The following is an 18192-nucleotide window of genomic DNA, read 5'->3' as shown; positions in this document are numbered from 1 at the left end:
TTGATGATATAGGATAATAATTCATGCTACTTCTGGCTGAAATATCTTTTTCTGAGTTGCCGGACTGAAGATTTACAAAAATCGTTAAAAATGGAAAAATTGAATTATTCTCCAAATTTTATTCATTCATTCATTCAAAATCATTCGGCCGATTTCTTTAATCTGTCAACTGAGAAAAAAATCGAGATAAAAAAATCATCACAATTACCTTATGAATGCAATACATCTCTCAACGCACAACAAATAAAATTATTTGTGTGATAAAGATGAGAAAAAATTGATAAGAATTCCGTCATGAAGTGATCGATCAGAGAGCGCCGATTATATTTTTAAAATCTCGATCGTTTTCTCTCGAAAATTTCACGCGATTTCAATTTAAATTGACGATTTCTGTTCAAGAACTTCACGACTGAATAGACCCTTTGTCTTCGCGTAAAATCACGCAAAAATTAATAATCACCGTCGATTACATTTATTTCATCGATTTATTTCATAGGTAGGAGAAAAAAAGAAAAAAATACACGCGCACGTTTTACTCGCCAATTTTATGAAAAAAAAAAAGCCAAGAAGGTACTAAGACATTGCGACAATCCGATAATAATCTGTAATAAATCACTGTACATTGATATAACGAATGAGGATTGACTAAATTGTGAGTAATTGTCGAGATAAACACCATCCAATTAATCGACGCTGTCTCAATGAATAAACTGTACCGGTTCAATACGAAAAAAAAAATACGAGGGAAGATTGATCAGTGAATCCATTCGAATTATTGAATTATCAACATTAATTATTTTAATATATTTATGTACACTGAAACTGGATAAATGCAGGTACCTCTTTTGTCAAATGGAAAGATCAATACAGATGAAAAGAAAATGTAACCCCGATTGTTTAAAAATGATTATTATTCCTTTTTCACTTCAGATTCTCCCGAAAAATTCGACTTATGTTTCGCCATTGCCTCGTAATCCGGGGGGCAATTGGTGCTGTAATATCCAAATGCCTAAAAAAATTAAATTACTATTTTATGAGTGAATCTCTCAGTAGTAAATTGCCAATAGTAAAAATATTTCCATTGAGAACTGAATGATTTTTTATGTACCTCTTGCGATTGTCGGGAAGTAGTGCAATTGGGCATCCACTCGTTAAATCGTCCGTAGGGATTACGAAGAGGTGAAAATTCAGGCTGAATTAATCTCTGTGCATATTGATGTCCCATTATTAAACGCTGCTGATACATCCACTGGTGTTGTTGCAAGTACTCGTAATATGAAGAATCATATGTACTTGTCGATGGCATTGGGGTCATTGAATTCGTCACGGCTATATAAATATTCCACAATTTATTGAAATAACATAAATTCGAAAATCCATCGAATCCTCAATTGCAGGACGAATCATCCCCTTACGAAAGATTATCTGAAAAAAAAATTACCTTTTGCTCGTTGATAATTCAGAAGAGAATCGTAATACTGTCTCTTGTAGGCTGTCATGTCAGAGTTCTTCATGTAATAATTCTTCTCCCAGTCATTTGCATAATTAATGTCTCGGGATTGAAATAATTCACTCCTCTCGTTGGAAGAGACTTGAATTTTTTTCACCGCCGGCTTGATCTTCGAGTTAATATCCGCATTATTTTTAACTCGATCTAAAAATCGCTCGATGCAAATTTCAAGAGTTTTGCTGACAGTTAAATTATCGAGCAATGAAATTTCGGGATTCTCGTTATTTTCGGTGGAATCAGTTTTTTCTCTGTTAGATTTATTTTTTTCAAAGGCTATCGGGTATCGAGGGGGTGTAATTGTACTTATCGTTTCGGTTTTCTCACAGGGGTAATTCAAACGAGTACTTGGAATTGCCTGAAGAAAAAATTATGCATAAAATTTGAATTAATTATTTCTCAATTCGATTGATTATTATTTCTCCGGGTTTTATATATTTATTTACTTGGTATGGGAGATAACTCTGAATATTCTGCGGAGACATCAGAACTCCCACGTTACCCATATGAACTCTCAGGAATTTATTATCCTCGGTTTTAACGATAAAATCACCGTAAGAATTCGATAGACCTGGAGGTCCGTTCTGGACCATAAAAGGGCTGGGTATCCAATTGATTTTGTACCCAGGAGGTACGTTTCCAGGGTCCAGCATCACCTGACCATTGTTAGACGTATAATAACTCATTCTTTCGCAGTTCTGATTCACAATCATATCAGTTTCTATCGGAGTGAATGCGGTGGCAGGATAAAATCTTTGAGGCGTTGTCTATTGAAAAGAATAGCCAATAAATTAATTAAAAAATATTTTCAATTGAAAATCAATTGAAAATATTTTCAATTGTTCAATTTTTTATGACTATTCGGTTTATCATTTTTTTAATTTCAATTGATTCTCAATTATAAAAAAAAAATTACCTGAGGCGCCTGGTAATTACTCTTCTTATTAATATTCGCACTCGCAATTTCCGAGGGAATATTCCTCGAGGATGATGTACTCGAGTCTTCATCTTTTTTCGCGTCATCAGTGGGATTTACCACAGCTGGGATTAAAGACTGGCTGGTATAATAAAAAGAAGAGCGGAAATAATGATAATTAGTGTAAAAAACATCTGAGCGTCACATGCCAAATAATAGTGAAAAAAAAAAGTGGAAAGCAATTTTTTACTTCTGGAATATCGGTGCTTCTAGCCTAGTGTATCCCGTGGCCCTGGAGAAGATCTCCTTGATGGTTTCTTGGGGTGAATTCGTGGGTGGAGGTACCATAGAAACGAGAAGTCTCAGGCCACTGGGATCAAAATCCTCCAGGAGGAGCACAACTGTCTTCAGGAGTCTCTCGTAAGCGTCAATCCCATCTTCTGGTTGATACATGTGAAGGAGTCTTGCTATTGTTTTTGTGATGTTTGTCCCTTCGTATTTAGATCGCAGAGAAGACCACAGGGAAGTGAATGCCTGCAAGTCTTCCCGGATCGCGACGGTTTTATCATCAAGCGCTGAAAAATCATACGAAATGCAAATAATCTGTTAAAGACTGAACAATTTTTTAACGATTCACATAATCCACATTTTTTATGAAATTTTATTAACTCACGATTTGTTCTGCTTGTCATGGCGTGACAGTGACAACTAACTCGATTGTCTTTTTTATCGTTGAAATAAAGGACTCAATAATGAGAACATTTGAAAGGAAATTTTTCAAACGTAAAAATTATTTTTGGTTTTGCTCCGATGAGTTGAATTTTTGAAAATTCGTTCAGAATATTTATCCTTGTACATTTCACTTTAATACTTCCCCCGAAATAAATGATAACAAAAATATGCATAAATAATTATAAATTCTCCAATTTTTACATGATAAATTTTTTTTAACGGAGAAACGGAGGGATGGACTCGGATTTTACATCTCGAAATCGAATAATTAATCCCCAGGTGTTTGTGCCTAACGATATATAAATGTATCTGGATTATTTTAATGAGCAGAAATTTTTTCGTCGGCTGACGTGCCACCGAGTGTAATCCTCAAAGGATTTTCATCGTGGGTGGGGTCTAGATGGGGTATAAAAGATGAGATATTCAGTGATAACAATTCAGTAAAGTCTAACAAGATGATTCGTCAAGGTGTTGTCCTAGTGTTTTTAATAATCGCCACCTCGGCGACCGCGAAACCCCCGCCGATGAAAGGAGGTCCACCCCCCTGGGTGGGAAAACCAGGTGAAGTATTCCCACAACATTCCCCTGACAATTTCAAATTTCAAAATTAACTGACACCATTCAATCCCTCCAGCATCACCCTGGGCAGCTTACGGTGCCGCCAAGTCATCACCATTCGGTACTCCCGGAGATGATTCATCATTTGCCTCTTTTGGATCCCCAGCCCCATATCCTCCCTTTGGAGCTCCAGTTTACCCTCCATTCGGTGCTCCATACGCTCCATTCGGAGGAAAATCAGGTAGACCGGTTATAAAAAAATGATAATCCCTTCATAAATTGCCGTATAATTTTCGAATATTTTGGTTCAAGCATACGCTAGATCATTGGGCCCAGCGGTGGCCCCGGGGATGAGCACGATAACGATCCCCTACACACCCAAAGCCTCGCCGTTCTTTCCAAAATTTGTGGATCCCCAGGCGATGATTTCAAAGAAGACAGACATGTTGGCAAATCTTTTCGGAGGTCTTGGGCCAGTGGTCCCCGCAGGGCCCACCAAACCCTTCCTTTACGCCAGTGACACTAAGGACACGTCAGACTTGAAAGCCATCCTCGGCGAGGATAAGACCTCCGGTGAATTGAAACGCGGAATTTTCGGTCCCCCGGGAGTCACTTACGGTCCGTTTGCTTCCAAATTCGGCCCTTTCGGCCCAATCTCTGGAGTCAACCCTGTGGGTAGTTCAGAGGACCTTGAGGAATCATCTCGAAGAAGACGTGCAATTCTTGGAGTTGCTCCGGAGACACCGAAAAATGTGGGACCACCTCCACCGTATCCAGGTCTCACCTCCATCCCTGAGGAACCAGAAACCGATTCCTCTGGAGTCCCGAAGCAATATCTTCCAGGTAATTATTATTTATGGAATTTCTGGGATTGCGCGTGTGAATTCAAATTGATCGTGCAATTTTAGGAATGTTCGGACCATTCGGTCCATTCGGTCTAGGACCCGTAGTAGATCCTAGCGTCTACATGACGAAGAAAACGGCCTTCCTGAACTCTCTCTTCAGCAGTTTAGCGACAAGTACTCCAGCACCTCCAGGAGCAGTGGTAGACCCAACAGCCCCGAAGAGCACAATTGTTCCTCCAAATTTCTGGTTACCGTTCGCCGCTCCAACGGAATCACTCCCTGAGTCATTCCCCACCACCGAAATTCCAATCGCCAAGAGTACGATCGTCCCCGGGGACTTCTGGCTACCCAGTGCCATCATCCCCGGTCCCACAGAATACACGGACAAGGTCTCCACATTTCTGGAGAAACTCTTCGACAGTCTGAAATTAAACAAAAGCCTCTCATCCCCTGATCCCCTCGACAACTCCCTCACACCAAAAACTGTTGTCGCCAGATCTGTCGAGGATCTTCAGACGATCACAACCGCCAAGGACGCAATCGTCGACTCGATCATGGGAGAGCTCGGCTCCATAAAGACTGATATGTTCAATACCCTGAACGATGCGATCCTGGCGCAGAAAGCAGCTGGTGTTTCTGGAAAACCAGGAAAACCTGGAAAGCCTGGAAAGCCTCTGTCCCCATGGGCCGCGATGTTCGCACCACCGACTGTCGATCCTACCCTTCCCTTCAAGCAGAAGATGCTGACACTCAGTCAACTATTCGACATGCTCACGGCAATGCAGAAGAACATCACCCAGGCCATCCAGGAGACCATAAAAACAGCATCAGCCACTGAAGCACCAGTTGCACTACCTGAAACCAGTGGAAGTGTTATGACATTTAACACGACTCTTCTGGACGCCATCAAGAGGAAATTGGATGGCTTGGAGAAGACTCCTCTCCCAGGAGATGTTCAGTCCTTCCCTGGGTACTGGGCTGCTTATCCTGGGAGTTATCCCTCCAGTGCTGTCAAAAGGAACGTTGACGAGGGAGATTATGAAAATAGGCAGGGGAAAAGGGCTGTTCAGATGTCCATGCATCAGGGATACCAGAGCATGCCACCTGGAGCTGTTGAAACCGTTCAGGCTGGGGGTGGATCGACTCCTGGACAGCAGGGAGGCGGTATCAAGCTCTTTGTAAGTCGATTCCTTGAGATTATTAATTTTTTCATTTCGATTTCAAATTGAAAATCTAATTTCAGATTCATATGCCTCCAGCAGGTTCACCGGGGTATAAAAGTGTTAGTCTCTTAATTATCGATAAGAATTTGATGATTTATTGTGCACTGAAGGGCTGACAGTAAATTATTCAGTAGAAATTCTTGAGTATAGATTATCGAATTGTTCCATCACTTCAGTACAAAAATCACTCTGAAATGATCGTTAATGCGGTCTTCGAGCGTTTATTTTTTTTATTGTAATGATTTAATTTGATTTTAGGAATCTCAGGGGAATGAATACGAGGACTGGGGGAAGCAGTGGGCCCAATGGGCTGAAAATTTCAAGAGCCAGCAAGGCGAACGCAGACATCATCACAGCCATCATTAAGGGAGGAAACTTCTTCATAGATTCGACAAAATGGATAAACCCTAAACTAGCGAAGTACAGCATAATTTCGAATTAAATTAATTGATACCATGTAAATCTCGTGAGGTATCTCACCAATAAAAAATCGTTGGCATTCGAATGAATTTTTAATTCGTTTGATTTATATTTTTCCATTGTTAATTCAACGTCGGGGATCTTCTGTCATCGATTGCACGCTGACGCAATCCTGCATCAAGTGCGTTGCTTCGTATTATTATGAGCAGCAATGCATTGCACGCAGGATAGCGTTCGTGTGTTCTAACTCAACAATTTCATCATCACGCGGGATGTGTCGAAAAATTTTTCCTTTTCCAAGTGTTAATGCTAAATGTGAAAAATTTTCAAGTCTAGTGAAGTGATTTAAATAACTCGGGGTATAATATATTTTCCCCTTGCATTGGCAATTTTAATTAGTGACAAGTGATTTGGATGATGTCAATTATCAATTGACAGCCAGTAATTGAAGTGCAGTGATTGGAAGAGTGACAGATAATTAATTATTGGTCGTCGCATTACAAGTTTTATCTTTATTTAAAAAGAGATTTGAGTACAATAGTAGTAAAAAATTGACAATAAAATACTGTAAACAGTATGAATCATCTGTCGTTAATTAGAATACAACTGGGATAATTGGAGTCCCGTTTAAATGGGACTGATAAGTCGCCCGAGGCATCACAATATTTTCATTCATCTAAATTTATTGGTTCGCATTTAAACGTCTAATGGTCGTGGATTATTATCCATGAATTTATCATCTGGCCTTGGTTACCCTAGTTATTAATTTCTCCACTTGATTATCAATTCTTATCACTAGAAAAAATGAGGCGAGAGTACTACCGAGGGTAACGAGAAAACTCAATCCCTCGAAAATTAATTTCGGTGCAAATATCTTCCAGACCATGAGGTGACGACATTGAATTGTCGCAGCGAACATACAAACGAAAACTCTGAATCCATGAAGAAGAATATATCTCGCTGATGTATTAAAAACAGCTGTATGGAATGCATTGTCTTTATCAAATAAAATGAGCTCTCCCCTCTTCATGTCCGCATCACCTTGGAATTTCATTCTTGCTAATTTAGGAATCATCGCGTGAATTGTGAATGGTGAGATGACGAGGAGAGGGAGAGTGATCCCCATGAGTAAATGCGAGCCAAAAGTATTTATTCCAATCAAAATAGCTGGAATAATATTTCCGTAATAATGCCCCTCAGTTCCAACAAATGCAGCGTCCCAATAAATAGTGGGAAAGGTTGGTTGATGTCCAGTTCCATAAAAAAAATACTCAGCAATGAGAAACCAGGATAAAACAGCAGTATTGGATACTTGCATGAGTTCATAAATGTCATTAGCATTTCTGTATCTCTCGACAGCGACAATTCCCAGGATAACAGTAACTGTAACAACCAGCAGCAAGACAGTTGGAGCTAGAACGTTTCCAAGCAGTAATGCATAAATTAAACTCCCAACAATTCCCAACGATATGAATGCAGCACTGTAAACAGTGCCAAGTCCATAAACGATGGGAATATCATCATCTCCCTCTCGTTTCCTTGTGTAGAACAATTCCTTGACTTTGTCAAATAATTTGGGCACGATATTCTCACCCTGGTAGACATTCAGGGTTTCCTGATTCCTTGGGAGAAGAAACACTTGGAGTGGTTTGATGAATATCACAACAACAGCCAGAATGGCGCACCAGTAAACAACGAGTGCAAATGCATTTATCTGCCAGGCGAAGACGAATTTGACTCTGGGATCCTTGGGCAGTGTCTGGAGGACCCAGTAGCTACCCATGCAGACCACCATGAGGGGATGACAGTATCTGGCTAGAATTGTACTCAGTGAGAATCCAGATAAATTTCCACAGTTTGTCAGCCACATTCTCATGATTGTGATGTACAAGGCCAATCCAATGAGTGTAAAAATGAGAAGAATTCTCTCGAAGTTATTGGAAGTCATGGAGCCGACTTTTCCGAGGATCGTGGTTGTGCAGGAGTTACCGAGCTGCTCCTCCCTGCATCGCCAGAAGTAGCTGGACATACGGATTGCCATGCAGATGAAGAAACCCATCGTGATGAAGATGATTCTCTGGTGATAAAGCTTCGACGACTTTTTGGATTTCCTGTAAAAATTTTCAGGCTCGTCATTGATCGTGTAGACCAGCACCCAGACGAGAGTAATCAAGAGGAATGAGAGGACCTTGTCCTCGTGGACGACGTAGCTGTTGGAGAATAATCCACCGATCGCCAGACTCGGGATCACCCTGAGGAGATAATCGGATTTCGTGGGCTTGGGATTGGTGTACCATGTGTATGAGATAATGTCCCAATTCTGGATTACCAGGATGACTAGAAAAGATAGGGAGATCACACCGGAGACGAAGAAATTCGTGTTCTTGAAGTCTTCGAGGATATTCAAGGAGTAGAGGGTGTAAATAACAGCGGCTGATGCAATATTCCCAGCTAGAGAGATCCTGAGGAAAGATGAGTCCAGGATTTTGAGCATTTGCACCTCGGGGATTCCAGATAGGATCAGGTACATGAAGAAGAGAACGCAAAACACGAGGAGAAGACCCTGGGACATTAGATTTGCGTCGAACTGCACCCAGATCTCGATGCAGGAGTCCCGGAGGTATTTGAAATAGTCACTAGAGGCTTTTAGAAAAGAATTCAAATCTTTTTCGACGGTGATATTTTTCAGGTGATCATGGACGTTTTCGTACAGCTTCTCCAGGGTTTCTAACTTCTCCTCGGTGAAGAGAAATGTGTCAGAGGAATAGGCCTCGATGTATCTCTTAGTCTGCATAACATTTCTCCAAACGGCATGCACCGTGTACCAGGGGTGTTCTTCATCATCAGTCCCATTCCTGAATTTTGGCAGAGCATCGACGATAACAGTCCCAATATTGGAAAATGGTATGGGTGTCCCTAGAATAGCAGAAAATGTCGGCACAATGTCGATCTGGTTGACAATCCTCAAGGGCTCCAGGAAGATAAACTCCTGCAGTGGTTGTTTCGAATAAACAAACATCGCAGCCTCCACTTCACTTGGGGAATCTCCTCCATGATCCCCGGACTCCGTCATCCCGTGATCCCCAATGACAAAAAGAATCGTGTGCTCATCGAGAACTTGAATGATCTCATTGATCAGTTCATTCGTTTCGTTGAGCTTTCGGATCATCTCAGGATGATTCTGGCCGTGTTTGTGGCCGCAGTGATCGACCCCCAGGGTATGGGCAACCAGCAGAGCCCAGTCTTTCCTCTGGAGCTCAAAAAAAATTCGATTTCTCACGTCTCGATCCACAGTGTCTAGATCGAGAACGTTGAATGAAGGGGATGGAAATTGCCTCAGGAATTTAGATGGAAAAAGTCCTGTCCACGTGTCATCACCCATGAAGACAACACCATTATTTCTGTTCTGATCGATGACATTGTCCTCATCGATCTCGCCAGTTGCGAAGTTCGAGCTGATGTCGATGAACGTGGGGAGTGTTCCTGTGGTCAGGGCTTTTATCCTCTGCATTGTCGTCGTTGGTGGATCTGCAATGCTCTTGAATAATCTCGCATTATGTGGCTGCTCTGTCAACAGCTGGTGGACTATTGGAATTTTATTCCGGTGGAAGTTGATATCTGGTGGATCCTCTGTCCACTCCAGGAAGTCGTATTTTAAGGCATCAATCACCAGCACAACCACTCGACCTCTGGGTTCCAGACAAATCTCTGGGGATGATGTGTTTTTCAGGAGGGACTCTGGGGAACACGAGTCTCCTCGACATAATGTGCAGTTGGCTGTTTCTGGACGGGAGACTCGAGTCAGGAAGAAACCGTCGATGAAGAGGAAGAGACCTGCGGTCATCAGGTAAGATATCCAGAGGAGGAGGGCGAAGTATGACCAGAGCTTTGGCATTGTTGACGTGAGGCTTGCGAGCTCTTAAATTGAAATGAAATCTGAAATTAATCAATACCCCCACGACAGGAAATTAATTATGAGATTATTAATTATTCTCATTTGTCTTCGAATTAATCTACAACAAAAATTTGACAATTACTCACTGAAAAAACCTACAAATCCATTTTTTTCACTACGAATTTTATATATTTTATTGTCGATTCATTTAAACACGGGTTTTTGAGTTTTCATAGAAAGAATTTGAGAATCACGACATTTTTTTGAGTTTTGGATAGGTTGTATCAATAATCACACTCGCACCTGCCCGGTGTCTCATTATATATATTTATATTATTATTATTACATAATGTTTGGGCGTTAAGAGTCTCTTCTTGATTCTCTAGTCGGAGCTCCCTTTTTTATCGAGATGGAATAAGTTCGATAGATCGTAGAATGTCCGCGAGAGGTCTCTTGGGAGGCGTTTCAGGCCAATAATTAAAAAAAAAACTTGAATCTTTATTAATGAATAATTTTCTAAAGATAATCTCTTTCCGGTAATTCTCTATTATTTTGACAATTCATAATTGTTTATAGTAGTTAATAACAGTTAATAATAGTTTTTTAATTCGATTTTAAAAGTTTATCAATGGTTTTAAAAAAATATAAATATAGTAGTTCACGTTTTGTATTATTACAAAATGTTTAATGATATTAGATAGAAATTTTTAATCTGAAAGAATTTGAAATTCGAAAATTCATTCACTTCTCAATTCTCTGGTTTTTTTTTGGAAAGCGAAAATTTGATATTGAAACAATTCTGAAGAAACAAAGGTCCAGGAAGAATTCAACTCGAGAAGCCGATGGAATCCAAGATTTCGAGGGGACGAGAACATTCACTTCTCCGATTACGACAGGAGATGCTGAGGCCTTTGGAGATGAATGGAATCGGTACAGGGTAGGAAAATAAATCTTTTCTCCAAAAAAAAAATGAAAGTCGTGTTGCGGATTACGTGAATTATTCCGCCATTTTTTAAATTAAAAATCCTGGAATATTGTGCGCGTGCGTTGATGGCAACAGTTGCCAGTTGGAATTGTGTATCGCATTGGTTCCAGTGATTTCACTCAGCTGGAAGGAGATTCGAGGTTCTACCTCAATCACCACGCCCACATCCTCCCCTCATTCCCTCCGAAAACACCATTTTTTATCATTCAATCCAGCAACCGAATTGCAATTGCAAAATAAAAAAAAAAATTATTACAAACCCCCGATTTTTCCGGGATACATGTATTGAAGAAAAATGACGGAACATTTCGCGTGATTCTCGCAAAAAAATAAATTTCTATAGAAATATAATCTAAAAATGTGAAAATCATTTCTGTCAGTGGAGTGACAAAATGGGTTGCTTCACGCCTTGAAAAGCGAGCAATAAGTTAAGCCCTCGACGTGTCATCAAAAAATATAGTGAATTAGATTTGGAAAGGGAGAAACGAATCGCTAGGAATTTTTGTGGACAGTCTGAAACCCCAGGAAGATGTATATATGGGCTTTCAAATGCTGTGTTTGAAGGGTTCCTGATAATATATAGCATTCGAGGGTTTTAGCTTTGACCATTTTCCCGCTCCGTCCATATCCATCAGCCCGAGTTTTATTCCATTTTCAATGTTTTTTTTTTATTATTCAAACTCTGAGGACAGTTGGGGCTAAATACATATATTTTTCAGAGAGAACTGGCACATAATTTTCCTCCACCTTCGGTAGGATTCAGCTGACCACAGTCCATGGAAAAATAATATCCTCCCATCGGAATTTTACCGACGAATCCCATACCGTCGTTTCGGTTTTGCAATGTGCCGGATCAGCGAACGTGAAAATGAATATGTGGAGAGAGACAGTGAGAAAAAAAAGGCATTTTAACGAATATATATCTGTATTTCAGCTGCTCCTCCCGACCGGTTCGAACAGTCATTTTTTTTCAGACAGATATGCTCTTCTGTCGTGTCGATGCCAGGGGCCATTTTCAATTCAATCTGTTAAAAGCCAAACGTCAAAAATCCGAGGTATATTTCATTTTCGGGGGATCTACCGTCGAGCTTCTTCAATTTATATTCACTTTTACCATTTTTATTTCGTCATGCAAATGGAAAATTTCATTTCATGCAAAATTTCTGATCGTTCGATGAATCGGCATTTCATTCACTCAGTGAAATGATCATTCGCGTGAAATCATGAGCAACTGTTGCTGTAACTCATTAATTCATTTATTTAAAAATAACTCGAGACGCGATTGCCTCTGGGCAACAGGTACCTGCGACCCGAAAAAAAAAAAATTCTAAATTTCCCATCACCCCCGGGTAAGAAGGAAAAAATCGGCTGGCATTATATCGAGCGAGAAAAGAAACGTATCCGATCACTTGGGGGATACATAATCTCGAATTACGATGTTTGCCAACAAACGAGAAATCGCGCAATCCTGCGGAAGAAGATTAGATCGGATGGAGATATGCCATCAGATTTTGAGGGTTTGTTCGCACTGAAGTACCCGGTGAATTGTTCAGTAGAAAATAGAAAGACTGTCAAAAGCCAAACAATGTGAGGGTGGAATTGTAACAGAGTTTTAATCTCTCGGATCTACCCTCAATCGTTTTTGAGAGATCCACTTTTCATGGAGTGGGTGGGAATTCAGTGGTCACTGGAATTCAAAAGTCTTTCATAAATTTGAATGAAGAATTAAAAAAAAAAGCCTCGCGATTCCCCCCTTCGATTTTTAATTTCAAATAAACAATATCATGAAAAATAATTAAGTAACTTCATTTGAAAATGCCAAAATTGTAAAATTCTCCACGAATTTCTGCCACAATTGACCGTATAAAAATTTTGTACAATAGAACTCTAAAAAAAAAACGCTTAGTTATGAAAAACAAAGAGTCCACCCCCTGCAATTTTGTCAAATAAATGAATCGAAAGGCCCACAATGCGACCCATACACTCCCCTCAACAAAAACCGAATAAAAAATCGCGAAACTGAATTTATTTGTCTAAATATCATCCAACACAAGCCCCCATCAAATGTAAATGCACGTAGCAGGAGCACTGGCAAGTGAGACAGCCCCAGAAATACAATAATACCCCAGGAAGGTTGGGTCCCATAGAAATACAGAATAGTAGGATATAAACTCTTAAACATCAACTGCCTGTGGTAACCGTCTGGGTTGGTAATATAATTCGACCAATAGTAGAGCCGAGCAGGCGTGGCCCGTACAGCCCAACGGCGGGTTGCGTATGGTTGAAATCCCGGGGTGGGTACACTGTGGCACTCTGTTTTTATTTCACGCTTTTTCACAGTGGTGGGGCAATACGGAATAGTTAGTTTCAGGCATGATCCCCCCTTGATCGCCCCACCACCCAACACCGCATCCCACCATCGCGAAAATTTCATCTTTTCCCCACCTTTTGTGATACCATCCCCTTTCCCATCCGCCTCCCTCCGTGTGCCACCCTCACTGTCAAATTTCCCCCACCATCGACACAATGAGAATGCTGCAATTGTTGACAACGCCTTGAATACTAGACACTTGGCCCCAGAGCCGAACGCAACTCCTGGTGATCGCGATGCTCCACCATTTTTTTCACCGATTAATCTGCATCGGGAGTTTTAACCCGTCAATCGCCGGTTGTTAATTTTTTTGGGTTTATGTGTGTGATCGGTATCCGGTGGATGTTATATTGTCTCAGTGATGCGCATAAACGGTGATAGTTAGTATCAGGACTTTATCCTTGATCGTTGGTTGGCTGAGGGGCAGGACGAATGAGACATTGCGACATTGCGCGGTTTATGCATTGCGCATATGCCATCCCGTTTTTCCAGTTCAGAGTGTAAGGGTTTACCGATGCCGACGGACAAATGCCCTATGACAATTTGAATAGTCGGGGAACGTGATACCGTACGATTGGCATTGCAACATTTACCGACATTAACCGCCAGGGATTAATGTTGGTTGCGGTTTATTTGTTATTTGTTTGCAATTTTTTTTTCCGGTCATGTGTGAAACAAGTGACTTGGTGATTCTGTGATGCTCTGGCGATCTGGATTTTTGGAAATTTTCTGATCATTTATTGTGGTATCATGTCGCTGCCCCGGGGTGTTGGCTTGGGTGTCGATGTTGGACAGTTGATGCAGCATCAGCAGCAGCAGCAGCAGCATCATGTACTGCCTGCTGCATTTTTTCTACGTGCCAGTGCTGAAAGGTATCAGAGGACACCCAAGTGCGCGAGGTGTCGAAATCATGGAGTTGTGTCGGCTCTCAAGGGACATAAACGGTATTGCCGGTGGAGGGATTGCGTTTGTGCTAAATGCACGTTAATTGCCGAGAGGCAGAGGGTTATGGCTGCACAGGTTGGTTCATTAAATAATTACCATAATTATTCATAATAATTCCCATCTTCGCTATTCTAATCCACGTGGAGGGTATTTTCATTTTTTTTCTCTTCAATTTTCAATTTATTATTTCCCATTTTTTTTGTCAAACTGGATTATTATTATTTCAAAAGGATTGAAAAGAATTTTATTCATAATAATTTAGAGTACATGTTGCAAGCTCTTGAGGATCAATGACAAAAGAAAAAAATCCGACAGAGCTCCACCTCCCAGAAGAGGGGGTATATTCCCTCTTTTGACTGCCTTACATTTTGTAATTCAATTCTCCTCTCACTGGAGTACACTGTTACCGAATAACGAATTTACAAGGGGTGGGCAGGTAAATGTGAAATATAACCAGCCTATCGTGTCACATTACGCAGCCACCGTGAATTTATTTTCCGTGTACAACCCCTCGTAACCCACCTCTTGAATTTTTCTTTCATCCCCTCGTGCTACATTATGCATCTGTACGTATTCGTCTTACAATTCTTGTTTCCTATTACCGAAAAATGACACTCGGTTACTGATACACAACGAAATGGTGTATCGAGTCTGGAATTATTAATCCGATATTTGAATCCATGAAAATGATCATTAATTTTTTAATCACACGTTCCTGAAAACGGCATGTACCGAATATCCGAGGAACCTATTCAGTTGATAAAATTGTCTCCAGTATAAATATTGTTCCCTCCAGGTTGCCCTGAGGAGACAACAGGCGCAGGAGGAGAGTGAAGCCAGAGAATTGGGTCTACAGTTGCAGTATAATAACGGTGGATGCACCAGTGGTCCTGTCATGCCAACATCATCATCAACAGCACCAACTCGTGACAGTCCACCACCACATCCTCATGTCTCGAGTCCAGCTGGTCTAGCTATTGCTGCAGCAGCAGCACAGATCCAGACACAATTGCACCAACAAAATGACTGCGGACTGCTGAGGATGAGGGTTCCCCAGGACGGATATCCATCACCAGATAAAAATGATGGATCAATGAGTGGTGAGTTGATGATGATCATTTGACTTTAGCCCGCATCATTGTTTCACTCCAATGGGATTTATTTATTTATTTGGGGCAGATTTCGTTTTGGACTCCTCCAGGTGTTGATTAAAGTATTATAAAGTTGAACGAGGGCCCTCGGGGGTCGACACGCGCTCGCCCAAAGGCATTAGTTATCCAAGAAAAATACTAAGTAGTTCTATAGAACTCGAGGGTGAACGCGTGCACTTCCAGGACCTTTTACCCACATTAAAGTGCGTTGAAAGGAGAAAAATTATTGTTCGATAAATGGGCATTTCAATGTGTACTAACGATCAACGGTTTTTATTCGATAAACTTTTGTCCAAGTGGTGAAACACAATGGCACAGAGAGTCACTTACATCACTCCTTGTCACGGGTAGTTTTGTACTGGACTCTTTTTGTTGAATATCTATGATACTTGGACGTGTGTACCAATCTCTACTTGATTCGCGTGTCGTTAATTGTTCATTTTTTTCAATATTTGTTGCTCTTTTGATGCCCAAAAAATTCCATGAGAACGAATAGGAACAGTTTTAACAGTTCAATTGTTTATTTATCAATATCAATACCTGCTTTAATTATTTCGATATTTACAATTAAATTCCCCTCATTTCACCCCACCTCTTGGGCCATCCACGACACTGTTGTATAGACCCATTGAAAAGCAGTTATAGAAACTTAACTCAAGAAGTTTCACCAGCAGTAATTGAATTTCTCGGGCCAGTGCCTCCAACCCAGGGAAAATCTTGGAGAGGAAATGGTACTTGGATGGTTAGTACTTAGCTGAATATCAAGTCTATCGATATATATATATATATATATATTTGGGATGATATTGTGAGGGTGAAAGATATGGCCACAAGGAATATACAAGTGATGGTGGAGTGTCAGTGGAATTGGACGTATCCAACTCGAGGAAACTTGGATGATCACGAGTCCCCATTATACGTGGACACTCGAGGGCCAAGAAATTTTACTCGCATTCACATCCCCCGGGGAAAATAGTCATGCATAAAACCGTATAATACATCGTGTTTTGCAGATATATGCGTAAACCACTTCAAGGGGTCGTCCAACTCCGGACTTTGCTCTTTTAGGATTTTAACTCCTCTACGAGGTCTATCCTCTGCTCATAGTTCCTTGTTTCAATGTTTGTTGAGTATTTCAACGTAACTCTAACACGATTAATCACTTTATATTTCCAAAATACCGATTTACTCAATTATTTTGATTATTTGTAAAATCGCCAGCTGCTGATTGTGACGCGGGTCCACTCCGAGCCCTTCTATTCTAATAAATTTTAACGGGATAAATTTGAAAGAGTGGAGTTGACTCCGTGTATTCTCTTACACCGTGGTACATCAAACTTACCGAGACAAGAGTAAAGAGACAAAAAGTTTAGTACACGAAGCCAAGAAACTTTGTCCCAGGCGGCATTTCACCTTCCACTTCTGGCGTCGACACCAGGAAATTATTTTCACTGTACCGCCACTTCACAATGGACTATCTCCCGTTTTTTTTCTCTCTCTCTCTCAACAGTTCAATTCTTTCCAATCGTCGATTCTTTCCAGTTGTATTTAACCGATTGCGCCTGCAGTCGCGTAATATTATTTCCAGAAGATATAATCGTGATTCCATGTGCGAGGGTGCGCAATGAGAGAAATATATCAGAGGGTTGGGAACCTGAGGAGGAGCTTGACATTTACCTAGATGTACTCGGGTGTGCAAAGGAGAAAAAGAAGATGTTTCTTAGTCGAGTGTTTGTACGAAACTTTAACCACAGATTCTTTTTCAATTTTTCTCCTCTGTCCGGTACACGGGGATGATCTCCGGGAAACCCGAAGAAGTCTCATGAAAAATAAAACTCCCCAGTCCGTCAAAGGTTTCCCATTCATAATTACATTCCTCTCTTCTCCAGAAACTCCTCATCAATATCCCGTTGAAAAAAATATATCGATTGATATAATTTCTTTTTGAAAATTTCTCGAACGTTTTGATGAAATTCAATGGACTCATACCCCGTGTGGAATATCGAGGGGGTGGAAAATACAACGGTGAAACAAAAGGCAAACCTTCGCCACGAAACAATTAAAAACGTTTTGCTCCATCGCTTTCACACTCTCCTCCTCGCCCTCACCCATTCCCCACGTCTTTTTCTTCTTCATTTCGAGGCAAAACGGCTTAACCCGATTAACCCCACCTCCCCCTGTCGAGAAAAGTGGAGTGAAAAAATGGTAAAATAGTGGAGAACGCGCGACAGGGGTGGAGAAGAACAAAAGGCAAATCGGCGACGATTTAATGACTGATCGGGTGGTGTTGCATGCTCTGTTGCTGTCGTCAACCAAAATTCACAACCCCATCACGACTGATCGCGTTTCACCTTCTCCCCTGCCGTCATTTTCTCTTTCTATGGATCAATGGGAAAAAGCATTTTCACTTTTTTTTTTTTTTTTCATTTTAACGCAATCGATTTTTCAGGCGTATCGATACGTGGATAATGAGGTTCTTTTGTTAGTTACTGAAAGGAACGTTAACGAGTCTCCTGACGAAAAACTTGATAAAGTTCATTTTAATTATTTATCGGCGATGATTTAATTAAATTTAATTATAAGTCTCGACAATTGATCGATTTACAATTTGTCAAAAAATATCCAAAATATATCTCGAATACGG

At 40.7% G+C, this 18192-nt stretch overlaps 4 protein-coding genes across 7 annotated transcripts in view; 2 read left to right on the top strand and 2 right to left on the bottom strand.

Annotated features, from left to right (window-relative positions):
- Positions 1–896: 896 nt before the first annotated feature.
- Positions 897–1533, bottom strand: LOC105273179 (uncharacterized). The gene is made up of 3 exons (XM_011315465.1): positions 1442–1533; positions 1109–1329; positions 897–1009 (listed from the first exon to the last, which is right to left on the bottom strand). Exons 1-3 carry the CDS (start codon positions 1512–1514, stop codon positions 911–913), a joined length of 393 nt encoding a protein of 130 aa, XP_011313767.1. The 5' UTR covers positions 1515–1533; the 3' UTR covers positions 897–910.
- Positions 1534–3610: 2077 nt separating this feature from the next.
- LOC105273178 (uncharacterized) lies at positions 3611–6290 on the top strand. 3 transcript variants are annotated; one of them, XM_011315462.1, is made up of 6 exons: positions 3611–3716; positions 3790–3954; positions 4026–4556; positions 4622–5736; positions 5802–5840; positions 6040–6290. In XM_011315462.1, exons 1-6 carry the CDS (start codon positions 3611–3613, stop codon positions 6145–6147), a joined length of 2064 nt encoding a protein of 687 aa, XP_011313764.1. In that variant the 3' UTR covers positions 6148–6290. The 3 variants fall into 3 exon arrangements, with proteins under 3 accessions (XP_011313764.1, XP_011313766.1, XP_011313765.1); XM_011315464.1 differs by lacking the exon at positions 6040–6290 and adding an exon at positions 5901–6012 and having other exon boundaries at positions 5802–5860; XM_011315463.1 differs by lacking the exon at positions 5802–5840.
- Positions 6291–6447: 157 nt separating this feature from the next.
- PIG-O (phosphatidylinositol glycan anchor biosynthesis class O) lies at positions 6448–10403 on the bottom strand. 2 transcript variants are annotated; one of them, XM_011315460.1, is made up of 2 exons: positions 10243–10403; positions 6448–10137 (listed from the first exon to the last, which is right to left on the bottom strand). In XM_011315460.1, exon 2 carries the CDS (start codon positions 10094–10096, stop codon positions 6938–6940), a length of 3159 nt encoding a protein of 1052 aa, XP_011313762.1. In that variant the 5' UTR covers positions 10097–10137; positions 10243–10403; the 3' UTR covers positions 6448–6937. The 2 variants fall into 2 exon arrangements, with proteins under 2 accessions (XP_011313762.1, XP_011313763.1); XM_011315461.1 differs by having other exon boundaries at positions 6448–10119.
- A 3142-nt stretch (positions 10404–13545) lies between these two features.
- Positions 13546–18192, top strand: part of dmrt99B (doublesex-Mab related 99B) — a 9334-nt gene continuing 4687 nt past the window's right edge. The window contains exons 1-2 of the mRNA XM_011315459.1: positions 13546–14472; positions 15194–15497. Coding sequence (XP_011313761.1) covers positions 14203–14472; positions 15194–15497 — 574 coding nt within the window. The 5' untranslated portion in view covers positions 13546–14202. The remainder of the gene's footprint in view (positions 14473–15193; positions 15498–18192) is intronic.

The sequence above is a fragment of the Fopius arisanus genome, unplaced genomic scaffold (assembly GCF_000806365.1).
Source record: "Fopius arisanus strain USDA-PBARC FA_bdor unplaced genomic scaffold, ASM80636v1 scaffold00004, whole genome shotgun sequence".
NCBI classification, from domain to species: domain Eukaryota; kingdom Metazoa; phylum Arthropoda; class Insecta; order Hymenoptera; family Braconidae; genus Fopius; species Fopius arisanus.
Note: the sequence above shows the minus strand (reverse complement) of the source record. Positions and strands in the feature narration are given on the sequence as shown.